Below are 19,060 nucleotides of genomic sequence, written 5' to 3'. Positions count from 1 at the left end.
GATCCTTGATTCCGGGGTCCCTATCGCCCAAAGTCGCACTGACAGAGGTCACACCCCTTGGGATCCTTGATTCCGGGGGCCCTATCGCCCAAAGTCGCACTGACAGAGGTCACACCCCTTGGGATCCTTGATTCCGGGGTTCCTATCGCCCAAAGTCGCACTGACAGAGGTCACACCCTTTGGGATCCTTGATTCCGGGGTCCCTATCGCCCAAAGTCGCACTGACAGAGGTCACACCCCTTGGGATCCTTTACGTACTTGGGTGGATTCCCACAGTCCAACATACACTGTACTTGTGGACAGCCCGTAGGCTCGGGTGTTGTCGTTGCTGAAATCGTTGCAAATAAATCAGTAGTAGTATCATCAAAAAGAACATGAACTTATACAATAATTCGTATAAGCAACCCCGTGGTATAACGGTGTAGTATTGGCATTATAAAGGAACCACTGTTATTTTGCCGTCGAAGATGGGGATTAATCGTAAAGGTAAGTCTGATAAATCGGGAATATCTTGAGCCGTCTTTCACATTTACCCCATCCCCATATTGCTGGCTCAACGTGCGTATTAAAGCACTTTGCGCCCAAAGCACATTGGCTTATTTCTCTTATATATGATTACACATTGATTGCTCAAACAAATACTAAGAATGTCCAATCTTACAATGTACACAAACGGCAACAGTGTTTTGTTGGATTATTACTCATTATCAATTGTCAAGGTAATAAACTACATTAATATCTGGATTATAGTATATAATTTAAATGTTAAACAAGATAGTTTTGTCGAAGAATCGGTCTATTAATTTGAAGCTGACCATAACTTTTTAGTCCGGATTGGCCTTTGTTAAAAGACCATTTTAGTAAGAGACCACTTTTGGTACTTCTGTGGTCTCTTATTTCAAGGTTTACCATTTATAGATATATAACGTTCAACCTTAAATCGGGTCTCAAGCTTAACGGCATATTATCCTATAATTAGTCCCCTACCGGTGAAATTTTTGGTTTGCGCTCTGTGTATCTTTTAATCTGTTACTCTTTTCCGGAACCTGCGATAACTTATAAAGATCTTCATATATTTTCATGAAACGTGAAACTTGGTTAGATGGCAATATGGAGAATATGCACGTCATTTCATTTTGTTCCTACGTCATGAATTATGGTTGCTATGGCACCAAATAGACTAGAAATATTGCTAAAAATGATGGATCCTGCAATAACTTTAAAAGTTCATATATTTTTCTTGAAACTTGAAACATGCATAGATGGCAATATGGAGATTATGCACGACATTCCATTTGTTCCTACGTCAGCATTTATGGTGGCTATGGCAACAAATACGCTACAAATATTGCTGCAAATGGTGGATCCTGCGTAGGTAGGGGACTTTTATTGCTTGGCAATAGTCTTGTTACCTTTGATCTGATCACTCTGGTCTGCCTACCAGCACATTGAAAAATCGAACAGAAGTTGGCATCAGTGTCAATGCATTTTTTAACCGTTCAACACTCTGCAATAATTGGATATAATACGAAATAGGACTTTGGGTATATTGCCAAACTTTCAAAGAGGATTGGCCAACCTTACTTTAATTAAATTGCACCTGTGACAATTTTAAATCCTAATGATGATATTGCTGTTGCTACATATGTAGTTGTTGTTGATGATGATACTATGAAATTAGTCCATGAGGGAATACTATTGTATAAATCAATCACTTACGCAACACTTGACATCAAAACTGTTTTGCCTGTTTTCGTTATATTACGAAAAGCTTGCGTCTAAATCGAGATCAATACGTTATATTTTATGGATTGATATGGTAGCTCTTTCATTAATATTTAGCTATACACGTCCTCAATTACCAAATAAGGGCGTGTGAACCGGAGGCCGTGTAACTTGCTATGTTTCAACATTTGATGTTCTTTTTTGTACATGGGTACTTCTTTACCTCAGTCCGATTGATAATCAACGATGAAAAATTTGCTTAAGAAGCTAAATGTGCCTTTAATGATTTGCATATATTCACATATATTCGGCTTAACATCTTGTGGTCATTGCAATAGCTTTTTTTATCTGAAGTGTTATTTAAATTGTTTTCATGTTAAAATGAGTACATTATTGTTTGAATCTTTTACACTGATATTGAAAATTGTCAATAAGCAAATGGCAATTATCCATTTGCTTACAAATTACCGGACAGAAACATAAATCAAAAAATAAAACATATCTTAATAGGAATAAGCAAAAACAATTTTAAAATAAATCATAAACACCATGTGGAATAGCCAGTTTGTAAATTCAATAATGTGGATATAATGTAAAATCCTTTCAAAATTACCTGAACATTCGTGGTTACACAAATCAGAAGCGCAACAGGTGGACGTACAGTTTAAGCCTAATAATGCAAAATAAATTCAACCTTATGTTAACTTAAATATGCAGGGCTATGTGAGAAATATCTATAGGTAACCTACACTGAAATTGCAATCAAAAACTACTTCAAATCATTTTGATGTAAGCGCGTCATCAAAACTGCGTAAATCAGGTTTGTTTACCACATCTTTAAACAATATTCTTTATTATAGCATGTGTAATCCTGTTTGACAGATACGGAAATATGTTTACGGAAATATGTTTACGGAATTATGTTTACGGAAATATGTTTCGGAAAAATGAAATACCGGTATGTGTTAATATTTTTAATAATTAATATTTATTATTCAAGCCAAAGAAAGCTAATCCGATATCTTAACGATGTTTTATGCTAGTGACTTCAAGTTTTGTAAGAAGCATTAAAATCATTTAATTTACCTGCACTGTTCTTCAGCATTTGACACGTCTACAATAATCGTCAAATAATGTGGAACAATGTATAGTCTTCAAATAGCATATGTTGCAAGTCAGTACGAATGAATAAAATATCCATATACATTAAAAAGATACGTGTTAGTTTACTTGTTTTCCAACTTGTATATGAAAATAATTATGATTTCAAATTGCGTATTGAATTTGAATTAAGTATATGTCCCATGTTCTTTCAACTCGATTACAGGCACATAGTTTCATATGTTATGAAAAAGTGAAAAAAAGAATCTGCTCTATCTATAGTCACAAATCGACATACCCTTGCATCCTCACAGGATGTTGTCCATAGAACAATGTCACTAATGGAAATCTGTTTAAGTTTACACATCTGAAACATTTCATGTGTTATGGGTCATATCCATCTTACATAAAGAAGCATTATGATTATAATCCTAATACATACACAAATGTTGTAAGGTTTAACAGCTAGGCTGGTTATTTAACTGAGATGTTTTTCATGACACACATGACAAAATGGTTCATATTACAATGCAGGCTAGTACTGTAGACAAGAGAAACTGGTCATTCGGTGACAAATTTGAACTGTTGCTGGGATTTTGTAAAACAAAGGACCATGCTAGCTATTTGATGTCAAGGGATAAAAATAATTTGCAAATGAGCTAAATTCTTATTAAGACAGTGAACACCTATTGTACCTTTCCAAATAGCTTTTCCTCGCATGTAGCGTTTACTTGTTACACTAAAAATATAGATGTCCATGTACATTACCAGTATTACCTGATTTCGGCCACATAATTGCACCGTGTCACAGTCATCCGTACTACTTTGTTGCGAAAAGGTGAAACACATGGGACCTCTCGTACCGAGTTTCAGGTCCGGATAGGCTGAGAAATGTATTTGTTCTTTTGATTAAGACTCGTAACTTTAAATAATGAAATCAACTTAATTATCTTATGTGTTTCGTTATTATATATCATATATAAATATCAACAAAGTAACATCAATACAAGTTGTTTTTTTTCAAGTCTCACTGTGATGTCAGTTTAAATAATGTTATGTCAGTGCTGTAATGTACGTTTATCCTGTTTTATACTGGTAATTGAACGCCTTTAATAAAATATTTGCAGACCGTTTAATTCTTTTTTATATAGTGCTGGTGATTTTCATTTCAGTTTTGATATGTTCTGTAACTTAACTTAAAATCTGCACACGCACGTTTTTAAATTAGTTGTGTATGGTGCTATACTTTATAAAAATTGCCATTGTGTATTGTTAACTACCTCGAGCTTGCCCACACTACTAACGATTAGCCCCGCATCCACCCGTGTTACATAGTTCTTTATTGCAACATTGTGAACACACGATTTGGGTCCGTGAATCATCAACAACTGCGTCGTCATAAAGGTCTGATGTATCTCGCATTTGATGCATCTCTTGTGCAAAATGAGTGTGTCTAGCTACGGTGTTGGATGAAAGCCCCCGCTTGCCTGATATAATGCATTGCTGGAATGTATTAACAACACATATCTCTAAATAATAAGCATTACAGATCTTTTGAAATGAAAAAACTGAGAAAGAGAGGCATTTGCAAGGACAAATTGCAGACAATGTCTTTTTTTTTAGGATTATAGGGACATTAAATAGTTGGGTTTAAAATAGTGTGAATGTCAGCAAAACATTTTGTATATATAGAATATTTGTTATTCTTAAATTCATCATTATCAAACTATCGTGAGTTTTAAAGCCACGAGTGAACATATATTTGTTTATGAATTAAAATCAATATTCCCATAATCAAACGAATTGTCTTTTTATTTTATGTTTAGAAATTATAACTGTTATTTGTGCCATTCCGGACAAAATCATTCCCCGTTGGGCGCCCCGAAACGATATTACATGCATTTTCAAAGGAAGCTTCTCCGAATGTTTTTATAAACATTCAATGCAGAGTAGTCACCCTTGGTGGTCAAAATGGGGCAACCAAAGATATCTAAAAAATAGTTCCGGTATAAGAATGAAACTTATCGATAATTTTTACTGTGCTTTCTCACTATTTTTCACTTAAATATCAGTTTTATTTCACTCATATTTCTCTATCAACCACCAAGAAAGCATAGAATTAAAGTTTGTAATATAAAATCAACAGTAATAATTTAATATAAAACGTACACGTGCGTCCCGACATCCTAGTCTGTAACGGATTATCCACTGGCCCAAAAAAAGTTGTCGCCACTTTTTCGCGGCGTGAATACTGTCGGTTATTCAACCTTATTAATAAGAACAATCATTTTAAGAAACCTTACTACATTAATGTCATTGACTATATTATCACTTTTAAAAGTATGTTATTTCATAAAAAAACAATAAGTACCTCCATAAGTCATACCTTCATAAGTCTTAATAAGCTTTATTTGTATATAAATAACGTTTTTTTTCAACTTGATAAACAACACAGATATCCAAAATAATATAATAATGTTTACATCAATGTATTAAACAGTATGCTGCATAAATGTTTCGAAATTAATTATTTAAACATAAAATCACACCAATGTTCATCATTTGAAAGGGAATCAGAAAATAAAGCATCTCACTTCAAAGTGTTTAACAGTTATATTTGGTCATTTGGACATGATATACATCAGTTTCTGTTGTTAACAAGTTTTCTGTTAGTGGTGGATGATTTCCAGGTTCAATTAAATGACTGTTGTTCACGCCTTTTTCCTGACAGAAAGGCCCAGATAATTGCCACCATCCATTTTAGTTGCCTGAAATAACATAAAACATATTTTTACAAACTATCAACTTCACAACCAACACATAAATGTCCCTATCTTTAAATGTCCGAATTTAACATATCCGAAATATAGTACATCGAGTGAATGTTTTATATTTAATTCAGAAATTGTTGTTATCTTAATCAGTTTATATCCTTCCCAGAACATTACAATAATGAATCTATTAAACAGAAATGCTTACAAATACCTGTTGAAACAAGTTTTTATTTGTTGATGTGGAGAAATTAAATGCTTTTGCCAGCCCCATGGTTTTGATTTTAACAATGAAATAGCGGTCCTAATAATCATTATAATTATTGATCGTCGTGACAGTTTGTCCCCGTGTTACTTAACTTATTGCTCAATATCATAAAGGAGCCGTTTATCCGATAATAACCCCCATAAAACTTGACAATAGCAGTAAAAACACCGTTTGTAACACTTACACGCTTCGGTGATTTCTAATGCACTCTGCACTGTAGGTCGCTTACATTGTCGTAAATCAATATGTACAACTGACAGACGGTGGCCGCGAATGCTCGGTCGCGTGCTTTCGACTCGCAGTACATTTTCGGATAGGATTTTACCGATTTTTTGAAATTCGCCACTTTTAAAAAATTGGAGCCACATTTACAAATTTAGCGCCATTTGGCGCCAATGGCGATCGACAGCGGAACCCCGATACCTCCGATAGAGTTGACAAACGAGTCTACGAAACAGCTCTGGAGAACAATTTGTGCGGAATTACATGCAATTAAGATAGTCAAGCTGTTTGCACAAGCAGAGCAAAATACAGATACAAAATATGAAACATAACCTAAATATGTATCGAAATACATTAATTATATGAGTATCTATTTAAGAAAATTGTTACATTTCAGTCTTAATATACAAGATAAGTATTAGAGCAAAGCTACAAAGGGCGTCGGGAATTTCAGTGTAAAAGGCACTCAATGAAGTTACATGGAACGATTTTTTTTCTACTGTAAATATTAATATATCGGCCGATTATTTTAAACAATATAGAAAAAGATATTTGTATAACCATTATCTATGATTTTGTGTTATAACTCCCAAATAACCATTATCTATGATGTTGTGTTATAACTTCCAAATAACCATTATCTATGATTTTGTGTTGTAACCCCCAAATATATCATAGTTCATTTTATTTACATTGGTTTCCTTTTTTTACTGGCATCCGTGTGCAGTTTTCAATAATGGAACAGAACTGTGTAGGTTTTAAAAATCTGCATCATCTTGTAAGCGTAATTTCATATTTTTCTCAACTTCAAGAGTAGATGATTCTGAACTTATTCTTACGTTGCTCATTTACGATCGGGGTTGGGTACTCATTGATATGAAAACACTGTAAAAGTTTTAATGTGTTTACGACCCCCCCCCCCACCCTCTCACACATATATTTTATGGCCATAATAAAACCAAAACATGGTTACAATAAATCAGCATATTCATTTAAACTAAAATGTCTACATCAAAACAAAAAAGTTGACATAGAACACAAATAAAATAATATAATTCTGCTGGGGCTCGAACCTTGTGCCTCTCACATGTGAAGCGAGCGTGTAACCACTACACTACGGAACCGCTTGAAAAATCACCTTCTAACTAAGATATTAATAAGCTATCAATAGTCGGTTTAAATATAAACCCGGAATTTTAAACGCTGGATAGTGAGCGGGGTTAAAGGTTTATACAAAAGAGTTCATACCACTGGCAAGATACGGGTCAGGCCTGCGGCCGTCTATATGTGGTTCTTAAAAACAACTGTAGGAAGACTTGATGGTAATGAAACTGGGGTGCAGTGATGGTGATCCTCATTGATAAGCGGCTGCTTCCTTTATCAAGACTCATAATTACAATTAATAATACGTGTCGCACTTCGCGCTCTATAGCGCCTTTACTAGTAACTAGGTGGTTGCTATGATAGTGGAACAAAGAAGTTTTGTTTTTATACAAACCAGAAAGTTTCACCGGTTCGCGTATTTGCCAAGTCCCTGTGATCTTTTATTATTGCCCTATTTAGTCCCTATGATCAGTTATTAATTAAAAGAAATAGCTTTGCATTATTGGCAATAAATGTTGTAGTAAATGTTATAGGCACAAATGCAGTACTTATTTACACTAATTTACACAAACAATCACCACTATGCAATATATTCTGACAACAAAAATATATACATTGATCTGTAAAATAACTTCTCCTCCCATTGTTAGTCTGTTAGGTTCAGATTTACTTCAAAAACTAATATGGATTGTATTTAATGGTTTTAAATATATTGAAAATATTAGTAAAACAAATCGATTTTCAAATATTTTGTTCTGTAGTTTTTAATACAATAAAGTAAACGGAACGTCAAAAATGCATGTGACATATCAACAGAAAGGGTAATAATTTCATATTGTATTACTGTTTGCGAATATTACTTGTTTCGTATTTTCTAGTTCGCTTTTTGCATTTTCATGTAAAGAGTTTAGTTGTTTAAGTCAAATGCATCCACCAATCAACCAATGATGTTTAAATCATGTCAAACTGTTATAAAATATTTACATATGAAACTTCAAAAGTAAGGTACTAAAGATGTAAATGGTTTAGCACGCTCTGGTTTGTATAGCACGAAATCAAGGGAACAAAGAGCACCGCAACGGGTGTCACGCTCAGCTGCGGGTGCATTTTTTGAATAAATGAACGCTTGTCCGAATATTTTTCTTGTTACAGGTCTGAATGACCTTGACCTTTCACCTAGTGACCCAAAAAATGGCTGTTGCATGTAGAACTCATCAATGTGCCGCTACATATGACGTTTCAAAGTTGTAGGTTGAAGCACTTTGATTTTAGAGCCAATGTTTAAAACCTTGAAAAGATGTTCAGGTTTTAGCACGACGCGGACAACGACGGAAACGACCACGGACACGACGAGCTGGCTATAACAATACCTCGGGTTTCTCTCCGAAAACAGTCGAGCAAAAAATGAGCACCAATGAAATAACAATACATGGTGCAAGATCATGTGAATTTGTGGGGTTCTGAATTGAACGGATGTTAACACTCCGGTATGTGGTGCTTTTCTTTAAAGAACTTTTTAAAACAACTTTTCTTAAGCATTTTAACTAGTGCATATAATATAATGTTTTGATGCTTAAGGCAACGCGAAATACATCAGAATTACTTTATTCAATAAGACTGTATTCTCTGCAGAACATTCGATGTGTAACTGAATTTAATGGATGTTAACACTCCGGTATGTGGTGCTTTTCTTTAAATAACTTTTTAAAACAACTTTTCTAAAGCATTTTAACTAGTGCATATAATATAATGTGTTGATGCTTAAGGCAACGTGAAATACACCAGAATTACTTTATTCAATACGTCTGTGTTATTTTCCGAAAATTCGATATGTAATGCATTCATATACACGGTTATGCTGCACACAACGTGACAGCTTGGCACCGAGTTCAGACGTATTCAATGATGCATTCTTAAATCTTAATATATCGGCACAAAATGCAAGACACACTGTCTTTAATGAACTAAAGATTTTTGCAAATGTATTTCAATAACTTAAGACATTCGCAACATTAAAGTTCTTACCAGTGTATTTACATTCTGTCCAGCCCATGTGTATACCCCGTTGATCCTTCACCCTGAATATTCGACACACGAACTTCACGGCTGAATTCTTCTGATACATGATGTATTGAAACATAAGGCCATACTTATACACCGATCATTTTCTCTAGAGATCAGTGTGCGATTAAGTAGTACAAGATGTAATAGGCACACACAAAAACATTTTATGTTGACCACACAGTATGAAGTAGTACGGAAAGTTATTCGATCTCTTAATCGTTATGTGCAAATGCAAAACATTTGTGTTCATATATGAGTATAACTGGGTTTGGATTTAAATCATTAACACGCGATTGTTGATACATGCCATTATTCCATCTGCAGTAAAATACTTGTAGAACTTTACATATTGTGATTTGAAATACAAGTAATTTTGACACTTTCTGTTGGTTTTCACAGAGCGCGGCTTATTTCGAGTGGTGTTGACCGTACGTCACTTGATTCATAGCCAACAATAAAATGCCACGATTTTCCCCCGATTTACAGCTAAAGTTTCACGTCATGTGTATATGATTAAACGAACATCATGTAGCGTTAATAATGTGATTAAGATCGTACAAAGACCATAGGATAACAATCTAAACGATACTTAAATCGTATAACAGGCTTTGTTTAATCGCATGCTTTCTTTGCCGTCACGTGCCTGCTTGGTTACGTCCGTGTGTATGGTACGCCATATCTGCCTTAACATGACAAAGTATATTACATGACTATCTTTATCAGTTTATGATGTTGATTTTACATTATTTGACGTTACTTTGGCATTATACGTCAATAATTAATGATAGTATGATGATAATTTACCATGATATGATGCTAACGGTCCATTATATAATGCTCATTGTTCATTATATGATGCTCACTGTACTTTTTATAATGATTAGTGTCCATTTTATTATGCTCATTGTACATTAAATGATGCTCACTCTACATCATGTGCTGCTCACTCTTTATTATATGACGCTCACTCTCCATTATATGACGCTCACTCTCAATTATATGATGCTCATTGTCCAGTATATGACGCTCACTCTCCATTATATGATGCTCACTCTCAATTATATGATGCTCACTCTCTATTATATGATGCTCACTCTCAATTATATGATCCTCACTCTACATTATATGATGCTCACTCTCCAATATATGATGCTCACTCTCGATTATATAATGCTCACTCTTCATTATATGATGCCCACTCTCAATTATACGACGCTTACTCTCCATTATATAATGCTCACTTTCCATTATATGATGCTCACTCTCAATTATATGATGCTCACTCTCAATTACATGATGCTCACTCTCCATTATATGATGCTCACTCTTCATTATATTATGCTCACTCTCAATTATATGATGCTCACTCTCCAATATATGATGCTCTCTCTCAATTATATAATGCTCACTCTCCATTATATGATGCTCACTCTCCATTATATAACGCTCACTCTCAATTATATGACGCTTACTCTCCACTATATAATGCTCACTCTCCATTATATGATGCTCACTCTCAATTATATAATGCTCACTCTCAATTATATGATGCTCACTCTCAATTATATGATGCTCACCCTTAATTATACAATGCTCACTATCAATTATATGATGCTCATACTAAATTATACGATGCTCATTGTCCATTATATGATGCTCACTCTCAATTATATAATGCTCATTGTTCGTTATACGATGGTCACAGTCCATTATAAAATGCCGATTGTCCATTATATGAATATCATTGCCCATTATATGATGCTCACTGTTCATGATATGATGCTCATTGTTTAATGTATGATTGATTATGATGTCTAAAATGAGCATCATATGATTGAAAGTGAGCGTCGTAAATGGACAATTAGCATCATATAATGGACAATGAACAACCTATTATGGAGAGTGAGCGTCATATAATGGACTATGGGCATCATATAATGGACAATGAACAGAATATAATGGACAATAATAATCATAAAATGGACCGTGAGCATCATATAATGGTAATATATCCTCGTACTATAGTTAATTAACAACGTTTAATGCCAAAGTTACATTATATGATATATATTCAACATCATATAATTATATATATATTCATGAAATATACGTTTTCATGTTAAGGCAGTTATGGCGTTGCATACATGTGGTTGAATCATTCATGTTGATTCGTTCCGTTTACACAACCTCCACGCAGACATTTTGCTGAATCAGCATAGCTGGATCGAATGCCTGCCTTTATTACAAACCACGTGATGATAGCCTAGCCACTTGGTACAATAATTTTCCTGTTGTTATTTTTACTATTTTTGATTTAGGTCATTCATTGTTTATCATGAACTTAACATATACACTATTTTCAAAATATAAAAGAAAAAAATTAAAATCCTACCAAATCTAGTACGATTTTCTTGTGGTGGCAGAGATTGTATGTGAGAGCAAGGAACGACAACTCTGCGTGAAGTTTACATTGTTCTTAACCTACATCAAGGTATGCAAAAAATAAACAGAGAATTATTAAAATATATTAAAAGATTATCTGACGATATTTTAAGTTGAACTAAGCAAAGCAAAGCAAAGCGAAAACTAAGCTGCTTTCATGAGTTACTGAGCTATAGCGCCAACATATTATGCTAGAAAGGATTTGTTTGGATCAATGCCAAATGTTACCAACGCAAAAATATAATTAACATGTCTGTTAATAATGAGGATTATTACGGTAAAGTCTTGAACGTTTAATGATCTTTATTGTCTTATGAAAGTGGGGCGGAAATACATTATTGTATATTTTGTTAGTATAAATTGGTTTTCTTTCCAGCAACAAACTGTCGAGAACTGAAAAAAAATGTTGTAAGTACAAGCACAACTATATATTTTTTCCTATTTATTCACGTTTTTTTTCCTTAGGTGTGCACACGGACAACAAGTTTACATCGTAATAAATACTATACACTTGTGAATATTGAATCTTTTTTATTATTATTTTACTACTTTTACCATATCGGGAATAAAATGTTTGCTGTAAGTGATGTAAATACTTGTGTCAGCGAAGGAGTAAACTTGAAGTAATAGATCTGAGGTTGAATCAAATGTTCAATGAATCAAGTGTTGGCAAATGTTCGTTAAACATATTTTTGCTTTAATCCGAAGTATTTATAAACACACCCAAATATATTGCCTTTTCGTTTTCACAAAAGATTTGTCAATATCCGGGAGTTTCCTTAATACCGAAAAAGTTATAATGCAAGTAACATATTGCAGTAATCCTAAAATCTGTTTTGAAGAATCATTCTCGCATTATAATGGCCTTATTGTTTTAATAATACCAGTTGTAAATGTCCATCAACCATGAACATTGTCTGTCCATTATTATGCTCTTATTAATACGTGTTTTAGTTAAATGCATGTGCGTCAAGTGTCATTCCAGATTAGCATGTGTAGTCCGCACAGGCTAAGCAAGGACGACACTTTCCGCCTAAATTTGATTTTTGAATGCACGATTCTGATTAAATTGAAATTTCTGCTGATGAACTAAATAATTGTTCTAAATTACAAGCATGTCAATATACGTTTAACTTTAGTGAAAGGTAACATAAACCAATAAGATGGTCCTGCATCAACTAAGGTGAAATCATACAATTGAATCGTTCATGAGTCTTACATACTTATGAATGAAACAATGAAATCATATTAGCAATGATGGTTGTAAACTTGTAACACTATTTGTATTACCTATGAGCCTTCTAATTTAATGTATGGTACAAAATAAAACAGAAAAATAAATAATAATCACATTACATATATAGAGAATACTATGTTAGTGTGATTGTGTACATAAATTTATCCCGCGAGTAAAGACAGGTTTACATGGCGAGGCATGCCGAGCCTTGTAAGACTTTCTGAGACGAGTGGAATCAATTTAAGTACACAATCACACTAACATAGTATTTTATTTTTATCCTAAACATTTTTGTATGTAATGTATTCCTGATGCATAGAAAATAGTAGTCTTTAATTGATGAAATAAAAGCAAAAGCACATTAAATTACCTGAAACATACATTGCGTAGTAATATTAATTGTGATCTTTCCCGTATACGGAAATCGAAATAGTCCTTAAGAATTCCACGCAAAAGAAGAGTAACGGGACAAAAAATCGCTATACGCCTCGATTCAAATTAATCAGCGTTCCAAATATTACACACTCAAGTAGAACACAGACGGTTGTGTTCAAACTACAATTCTTGTTTCACCACTGTTAAATACAAAAAGGCTGCCATTTTTAAATTTACAAAATGTGTAGACACCTACGTGAAGAATGATTCAGTATTTATCCCCGCAGATATTGTTAATATTAGTCTATAAACAACTCTTCTTTTTTACACACTTTTTACGTACTGACTTACAAAAGTAAAACATCTACTCAACGAAGGCGTGTAATAAGTATAGGCTATTATATGGAGGAAGTGTGCCTTTACTGGTTATTGGCACACTTGGTAAGTTATTTGCACGAGGGATTTAGCCATTAACAGGGTGCAGAATCAACGGGGTTTTCGGGGGTTAACACACGGGCTGGACAGAATGTAATTACACCGTTAAGACCTTTATTTTTGCCAATATCTCAAGTGATTGAAATACATTTGCAAACATCTAGAGTGCATAAAAGACAGTTTCACTTGCAGTTTGTATCGATATCATAAGGTATACGATTATATCATTGAATACGTCTGAAATCGGTGACACAATTTCACGTTGCGTAAAACTTAACGTGTACAATGACTGCAGTAAAAATGGAATTTTTTAACGAGAACACATGCTTATTTAATAAAATAATTCTGATGTATTTTGCATTCCCATAAGCAGCATTAAAATCTGTGTTTTATGCACTAGTTTAACTTCTTCAGAAAACGTTTTTAAAAAAGTTATTCGAAATAAAGCACACTTATCGTCGTGTTTAAATCCAATAAGGTTAAAAGGTGGAACCCCAATTTGTCACGTAATCCTGCATCCTGATATATGTACTTATAAATCTACAGGTGACATACATTTTCAATATTCACACTGAAGAGGAATTTTGTATGTATTATATCATATCATTGTAGTTTATTCCAAATATATATTCAATATTTAAATAAAACACCGGAAGTGAAATTCAGAATGTAAAGCGGATTCCGGGGTCCCTATCGCCCAAAGTCGCACTGACAGAGGTCACACCCCTTGGAATCCTTGATTCCGGGGTCCCTATCGCCTAAAGTCGCACTGACAGAGGTCACACCCCTTGGGATCCTTGATTCCGGGGTCCCTATCGCCCAAAGTCGCACTGACAGAGGTCACACACCTTGGGATCCTTGATTCCGGGGTCCCTATCGCCCAAAGTCGCACTGACAGAGGTCACACCCCTTGGGATCCTTGATTCCGGGGTCCCTATCGCCCAAAGTCGCACTGACAGAGGTCACACCCCTTGGGATCCTTGATTCCGGGGTCCCTATCGCCCAAAGTCGCACTGACAGAGGTCACACCCCTTGGGATCCTTGATTCCGGGGTCCCTATCGCCCAAAGTCGCACTGACAGAGGTCACACCCCTTGGGATCCTTTACGTACTTGGGTGGATTCCCACAGTCCAACATACACTGTACTTGTGGACGGCCCGTAGGCTCGGGTGTTGTCGTTGCTGAAATCGCTGCAAATAAATCAGTAGTAGTATCATCAAAAAGAACATGAACTTATACAATAATTCGTATAAGCAACACCGTGGTATAACGGTGTAGTATTGGCATTATAAAGGAACCACTGTTATTTTGCCGTCGAAGATGGGGATTATTCGTAAAGGTAAGTCTGATAAATCGGAAATATCTTGAGCCGTCTTTCACATTTACTCCATCCCCATATTGCTGGCTCAACGTGCGTATTAAAGCACTTTGCACCCAAAGCACATTGGCTTATTTCTCTTATATATGATTACACATTGATTGCTCAAACGGCAACAGTGTTTTGTTGGATTATTACTCATTATCAATTGTCAAGGTAATAAACTACATTAATATCTGGATTAAAGTATATAATTTAAATGTTAAACAAGATAGTTTTGTCGAAGAATCGGTCTATTAATTTGAAGCTGACCATATTTTTTTTAGTCCAGATTGGTCTTTGTTAAAAGACCATTTTAGTAAGAGACCACTTTTGGTACTCCCTTCTGTGGTCTCTTATTTCAAGATTTACCGTTTATAGATATATAACGTTCAATCTTAAATCGTGCCTGAAGCTTAACGGCATATTATCATATAATTAGTCCCCTACCGGTGAAACTTTTGGTTTGCGCTCTGTGTGTCATTCCGTCTTTCATGAAACGTGAAACATGGTTAGATGGCAATATGGAGATTATGCACGTCATTTAATTTTGTTCCCACGTCAAGAATTCTGGTTGCTTTGACACCAAATAGACTAGAAATATTGCTAAAAATTGTGGATCCTGCAATAACTTTAAAATTTCATATATTTTTCTTGAAACTTGAAACATGCATAGATGGCAATATGGAGATTATGCACGACATTCCATTTGTTCCTACGTCAGCAATTTTGGTTGCTATGACAACAAATACACTACAAATATTGCTGCAAATGGTGGATCCTGCGTAGGTAGGGGACTTTTATTGCTTGGCAATAGTCTTGTTACCATTGTTCTGATCAAACTGGTCTGCCTACCAGTACATTGAACGATTGAACGGAAGTTGGCATCAGTGTCAATGCATTTTATAATCGTTCACCACTCTACAATAATTGGATATAATACGGAATTGGACTTTGGGTATATTGCTAAACTCTCAAAGAGGATTTGCCAACCTTACTTTAATTAAATTGCACATGTGACAATTTTACTACTTATGATGATATTGCCGTTGCTACATATGTAGTTGTTGTTGATGATGATATTATGAAATTAGTCCATGAGGGAATACTATTGTATAAATCAATCACCTACGCAACACTTGACATCAAAACTGTTTTGCCTGTTTTCGTTATATTACGACAAGCTTGCGTCTAAATCGAGATCAAGACGTTATATTTTATGGATTGATATGGTAGCTCTTTCATTAATATTTAGCTGTACACGTCCTCAATTATCCAATAAGGGCGTGTGTACCGGAGGCCGTGTAACACACGCTATGTTTCAACAATTGATGTTCTTTTTTTGTACATGGGTACTTCTTTACCTCAGTCCTAATGATAATTAACGATGAAAAATTTGCTTAAGAAGCTAAATGTGCCATTGATGATTTGCATACATTCACATATATTCAGCTTTACATCTTGCGGTCATTGCAATGCTTTTTTTTATCAGAAGTGTTATTTAAATTGTTTTGATGTTAAAATGAGTACATTATTGTTTGATCTTTTACACTGATATTGAAATTGTCAATTTGCAAATGGCAATTATACATTTGCTTTAAAATTACCGAACAGAAACATAAAACAAAACATTAAACATATATTAATAGGAATAAGCAATACCAACTTTAAAATAAATCAGAAAAACCATGTGGAAAAGCCAGTTTGTAAATTCAATAATGTGGATATAATGTCAAATCCTTTCAAAATTACCTGGACATTCGTGGTTACACAAATCAGAAGCAGGTGGACATACAGTTTGAGCCTAATAATTCAAAATAAATTCAACTTTATGTTAACTTAAATATGCAGGGCTATGTGAGAAATATCTATAAGTAACCTACACTGAAATTGCAATCGAAAACTACTTCAAATCATTTGGATGTAAGCGCGTCATCAAAACTGCGTAAATCAGGTTTGTTTACCACATCTTTAAACAATATTCTTCATTATAGCATGTGTAATCCTGTTTGACAGATACTAATATACGGAAATATGTTTCGGAAAAAAGACAAAGAGGATATTTGTTGGATCCGGTGGAATATCGATTTTAATTCACGAGTGATCATAGAAAATAATATTTTCACGAGTGGCGCAGCCACCGAATTCAACACATTTTCTTTTTATTTAATGCATTTTTCACAGTTTATATACATTGTTCAAGAGTTTAACAAACGAATTTTGCTAGGATAATGACGTCATTTCGTCAAAAAATGACGTCATTTCACAGTAAACAATGAAAAATATCAATAATTCTCACTAATAATTTTCACTGTTTGAAACAGTGAAATTATCAGTTTTAATTCACTGATATTTCTCTATAAACCACCGGAAAGCATTAAATAAATACCGGTATGTTTTATTATTTTTAATAATTAATATTTATTATTCTAGCCGAAGAAAGCGTATCCAATATCTTCACGATGTTTTATGCTAGTGACTTCAAGTTTTGTAAGAAGCATTAAAATCATTTAATTTACCTGCACTGTTCTTCAGCATTTGACACGTCTACAATAATCGTCAAAGAATGTGGAACAATGTACAGTCTTCAAATAGCATATGTTGCAAGTCAGTACGAATGGATAAAAATATCCATATACATTAAACTGATACGTGTTAGTTTACTTGTTTTCCAACTTGTATATGAAAATAATTATTATTTCCAATTGCGTATTGAATTTTAATTAAGTATATGTCCCATGTTCTTTCAACTCGTTTACAGGCACATAGTTTCATCTGTTATGAAAAAGTGAAAAAAGGAATCTGCTCTATCTATAGTCACAAATCGACATACCCTTGCATCCTCACAGGATGTTGTCCATAGAACAATGTCACTAATGGAAATCTGTTCAAGTTTACACATCTGAAACATTTCATGTGTTATGGGTCATATCCATCTTACATAAAGAAGCATTATGATTATATTACTAATACATACACAAATGTTGTGAGGTTTAACAGCTAGGCTGGTTATTACTGGGATGTTGTGCATGACACACATGACAACATGGTCCATATTGCAATGCAGGCTAGTATTGTAGACAAGAGAAACTGGTCATTTGGTAACATATGTGAACTGTTGATGGGATTTTGTAAAACAGAGGACCATGCTAGCTATTTGATGTAAAGGGATAAAAATAATTTGCAAATGAGCTAAATTCTTATTAAGACAGTGAGCACCTATTGCACCTTTCCAAATAGTTTTTCCCCGCACATAGCGTTAACTTGTTACACTTAAAATAGATGTTCATGTACATTACCAGTACTACCTGATTTCGGCCACATAGTTGCACCGTGTCACAGTCATCCGTACTACTTTGTTGCGAACAGGTGAAACATATGGGACCTCTCGTACCTAGTTTCATGTCCGGATAGGCTGAGAAATGTATTTGTTCTTTTGATAAAGACTCGTACCTAAATTATCTTATGTATTTCGTTATTATATAACATATATAAATATCAACCAAATAACATCAATACAAGTTTTTTTCAAGTCTCACTGTGATGTCGGTTTAAATAATGTTATGTCAGTGCTTTAATGTACGTTTATCCTGTTTTACACTGGTAATTGAACGCCTTTGATAAAATATTTGCAGACCGTTTAATTCTTTTTTATATAGTGCTGGTGATTTTCATTTCAGTTTTAATATGTTCTATAACTTAACTTTAAATCTGCAAACGCACGTTTCTAAATTAGTTTCGTATGGTGCTAGACATTATAAAAATTGCAATTGTGTATTGTTAAATACCTCGAGCTTGCCCAAACTACTTACGATTAGCCCCGCATCCACCCGTGTTACATAGTTCTGTATTGCAACATTGTGAACACACGATTTGGGTCCGTGAATCATCAACAACTGCGTCGTCATAAAGGTCTGATGTATCTCGCATGTGATGCATCTCTTGTGCAGAATGAGTGT

At 34.3% G+C, this 19,060-nt stretch overlaps 1 protein-coding gene across 1 annotated transcript; it reads right to left on the bottom strand.

Annotated features, from left to right (window-relative positions):
* Positions 1 to 203: 203 nt before the first annotated feature.
* On the bottom strand, positions 204 to 18,514 carry LOC127859656 (uncharacterized). Its single transcript, XM_052397162.1, has 5 exons — positions 18,410 to 18,514; positions 17,935 to 18,003; positions 17,621 to 17,648; positions 2,339 to 2,395; positions 204 to 328 (listed from the first exon to the last, which is right to left on the bottom strand). The coding sequence occupies exons 1-5, from the start codon at positions 18,503 to 18,505 to the stop codon at positions 204 to 206; spliced, it is 375 nt and encodes a 124-aa protein (XP_052253122.1). The 5' UTR covers positions 18,506 to 18,514.
* Between the last annotated feature and the right edge of the window lie 546 nt (positions 18,515 to 19,060).

This window comes from Dreissena polymorpha, chromosome 15 (assembly GCF_020536995.1).
Source record: "Dreissena polymorpha isolate Duluth1 chromosome 15, UMN_Dpol_1.0, whole genome shotgun sequence".
NCBI lineage: Eukaryota > Metazoa > Mollusca > Bivalvia > Myida > Dreissenidae > Dreissena > Dreissena polymorpha.
Note: the sequence above shows the minus strand (reverse complement) of the source record. Positions and strands in the feature narration are given on the sequence as shown.

Coding starts and splice junctions, on each gene's coding strand:
- LOC127859656 (XM_052397162.1), bottom strand. CDS start 18,505: ATGAAACTAGGTACGAGAGGTCCCATATGTTTCACCTGTTCGCAACAA. Junction 2,396..17,620: donor AATGCTGAAGAACAGTGCAG/GTAAATTAAATG, acceptor TTGCATTATTAG/GCTTAAACTGTACGTCCACC. Junction 329..2,338: donor GTGTAACCACGAATGTTCAG/GTAATTTTGAAA, acceptor CAACGATTTCAG/CAACGACAACACCCGAGCCT.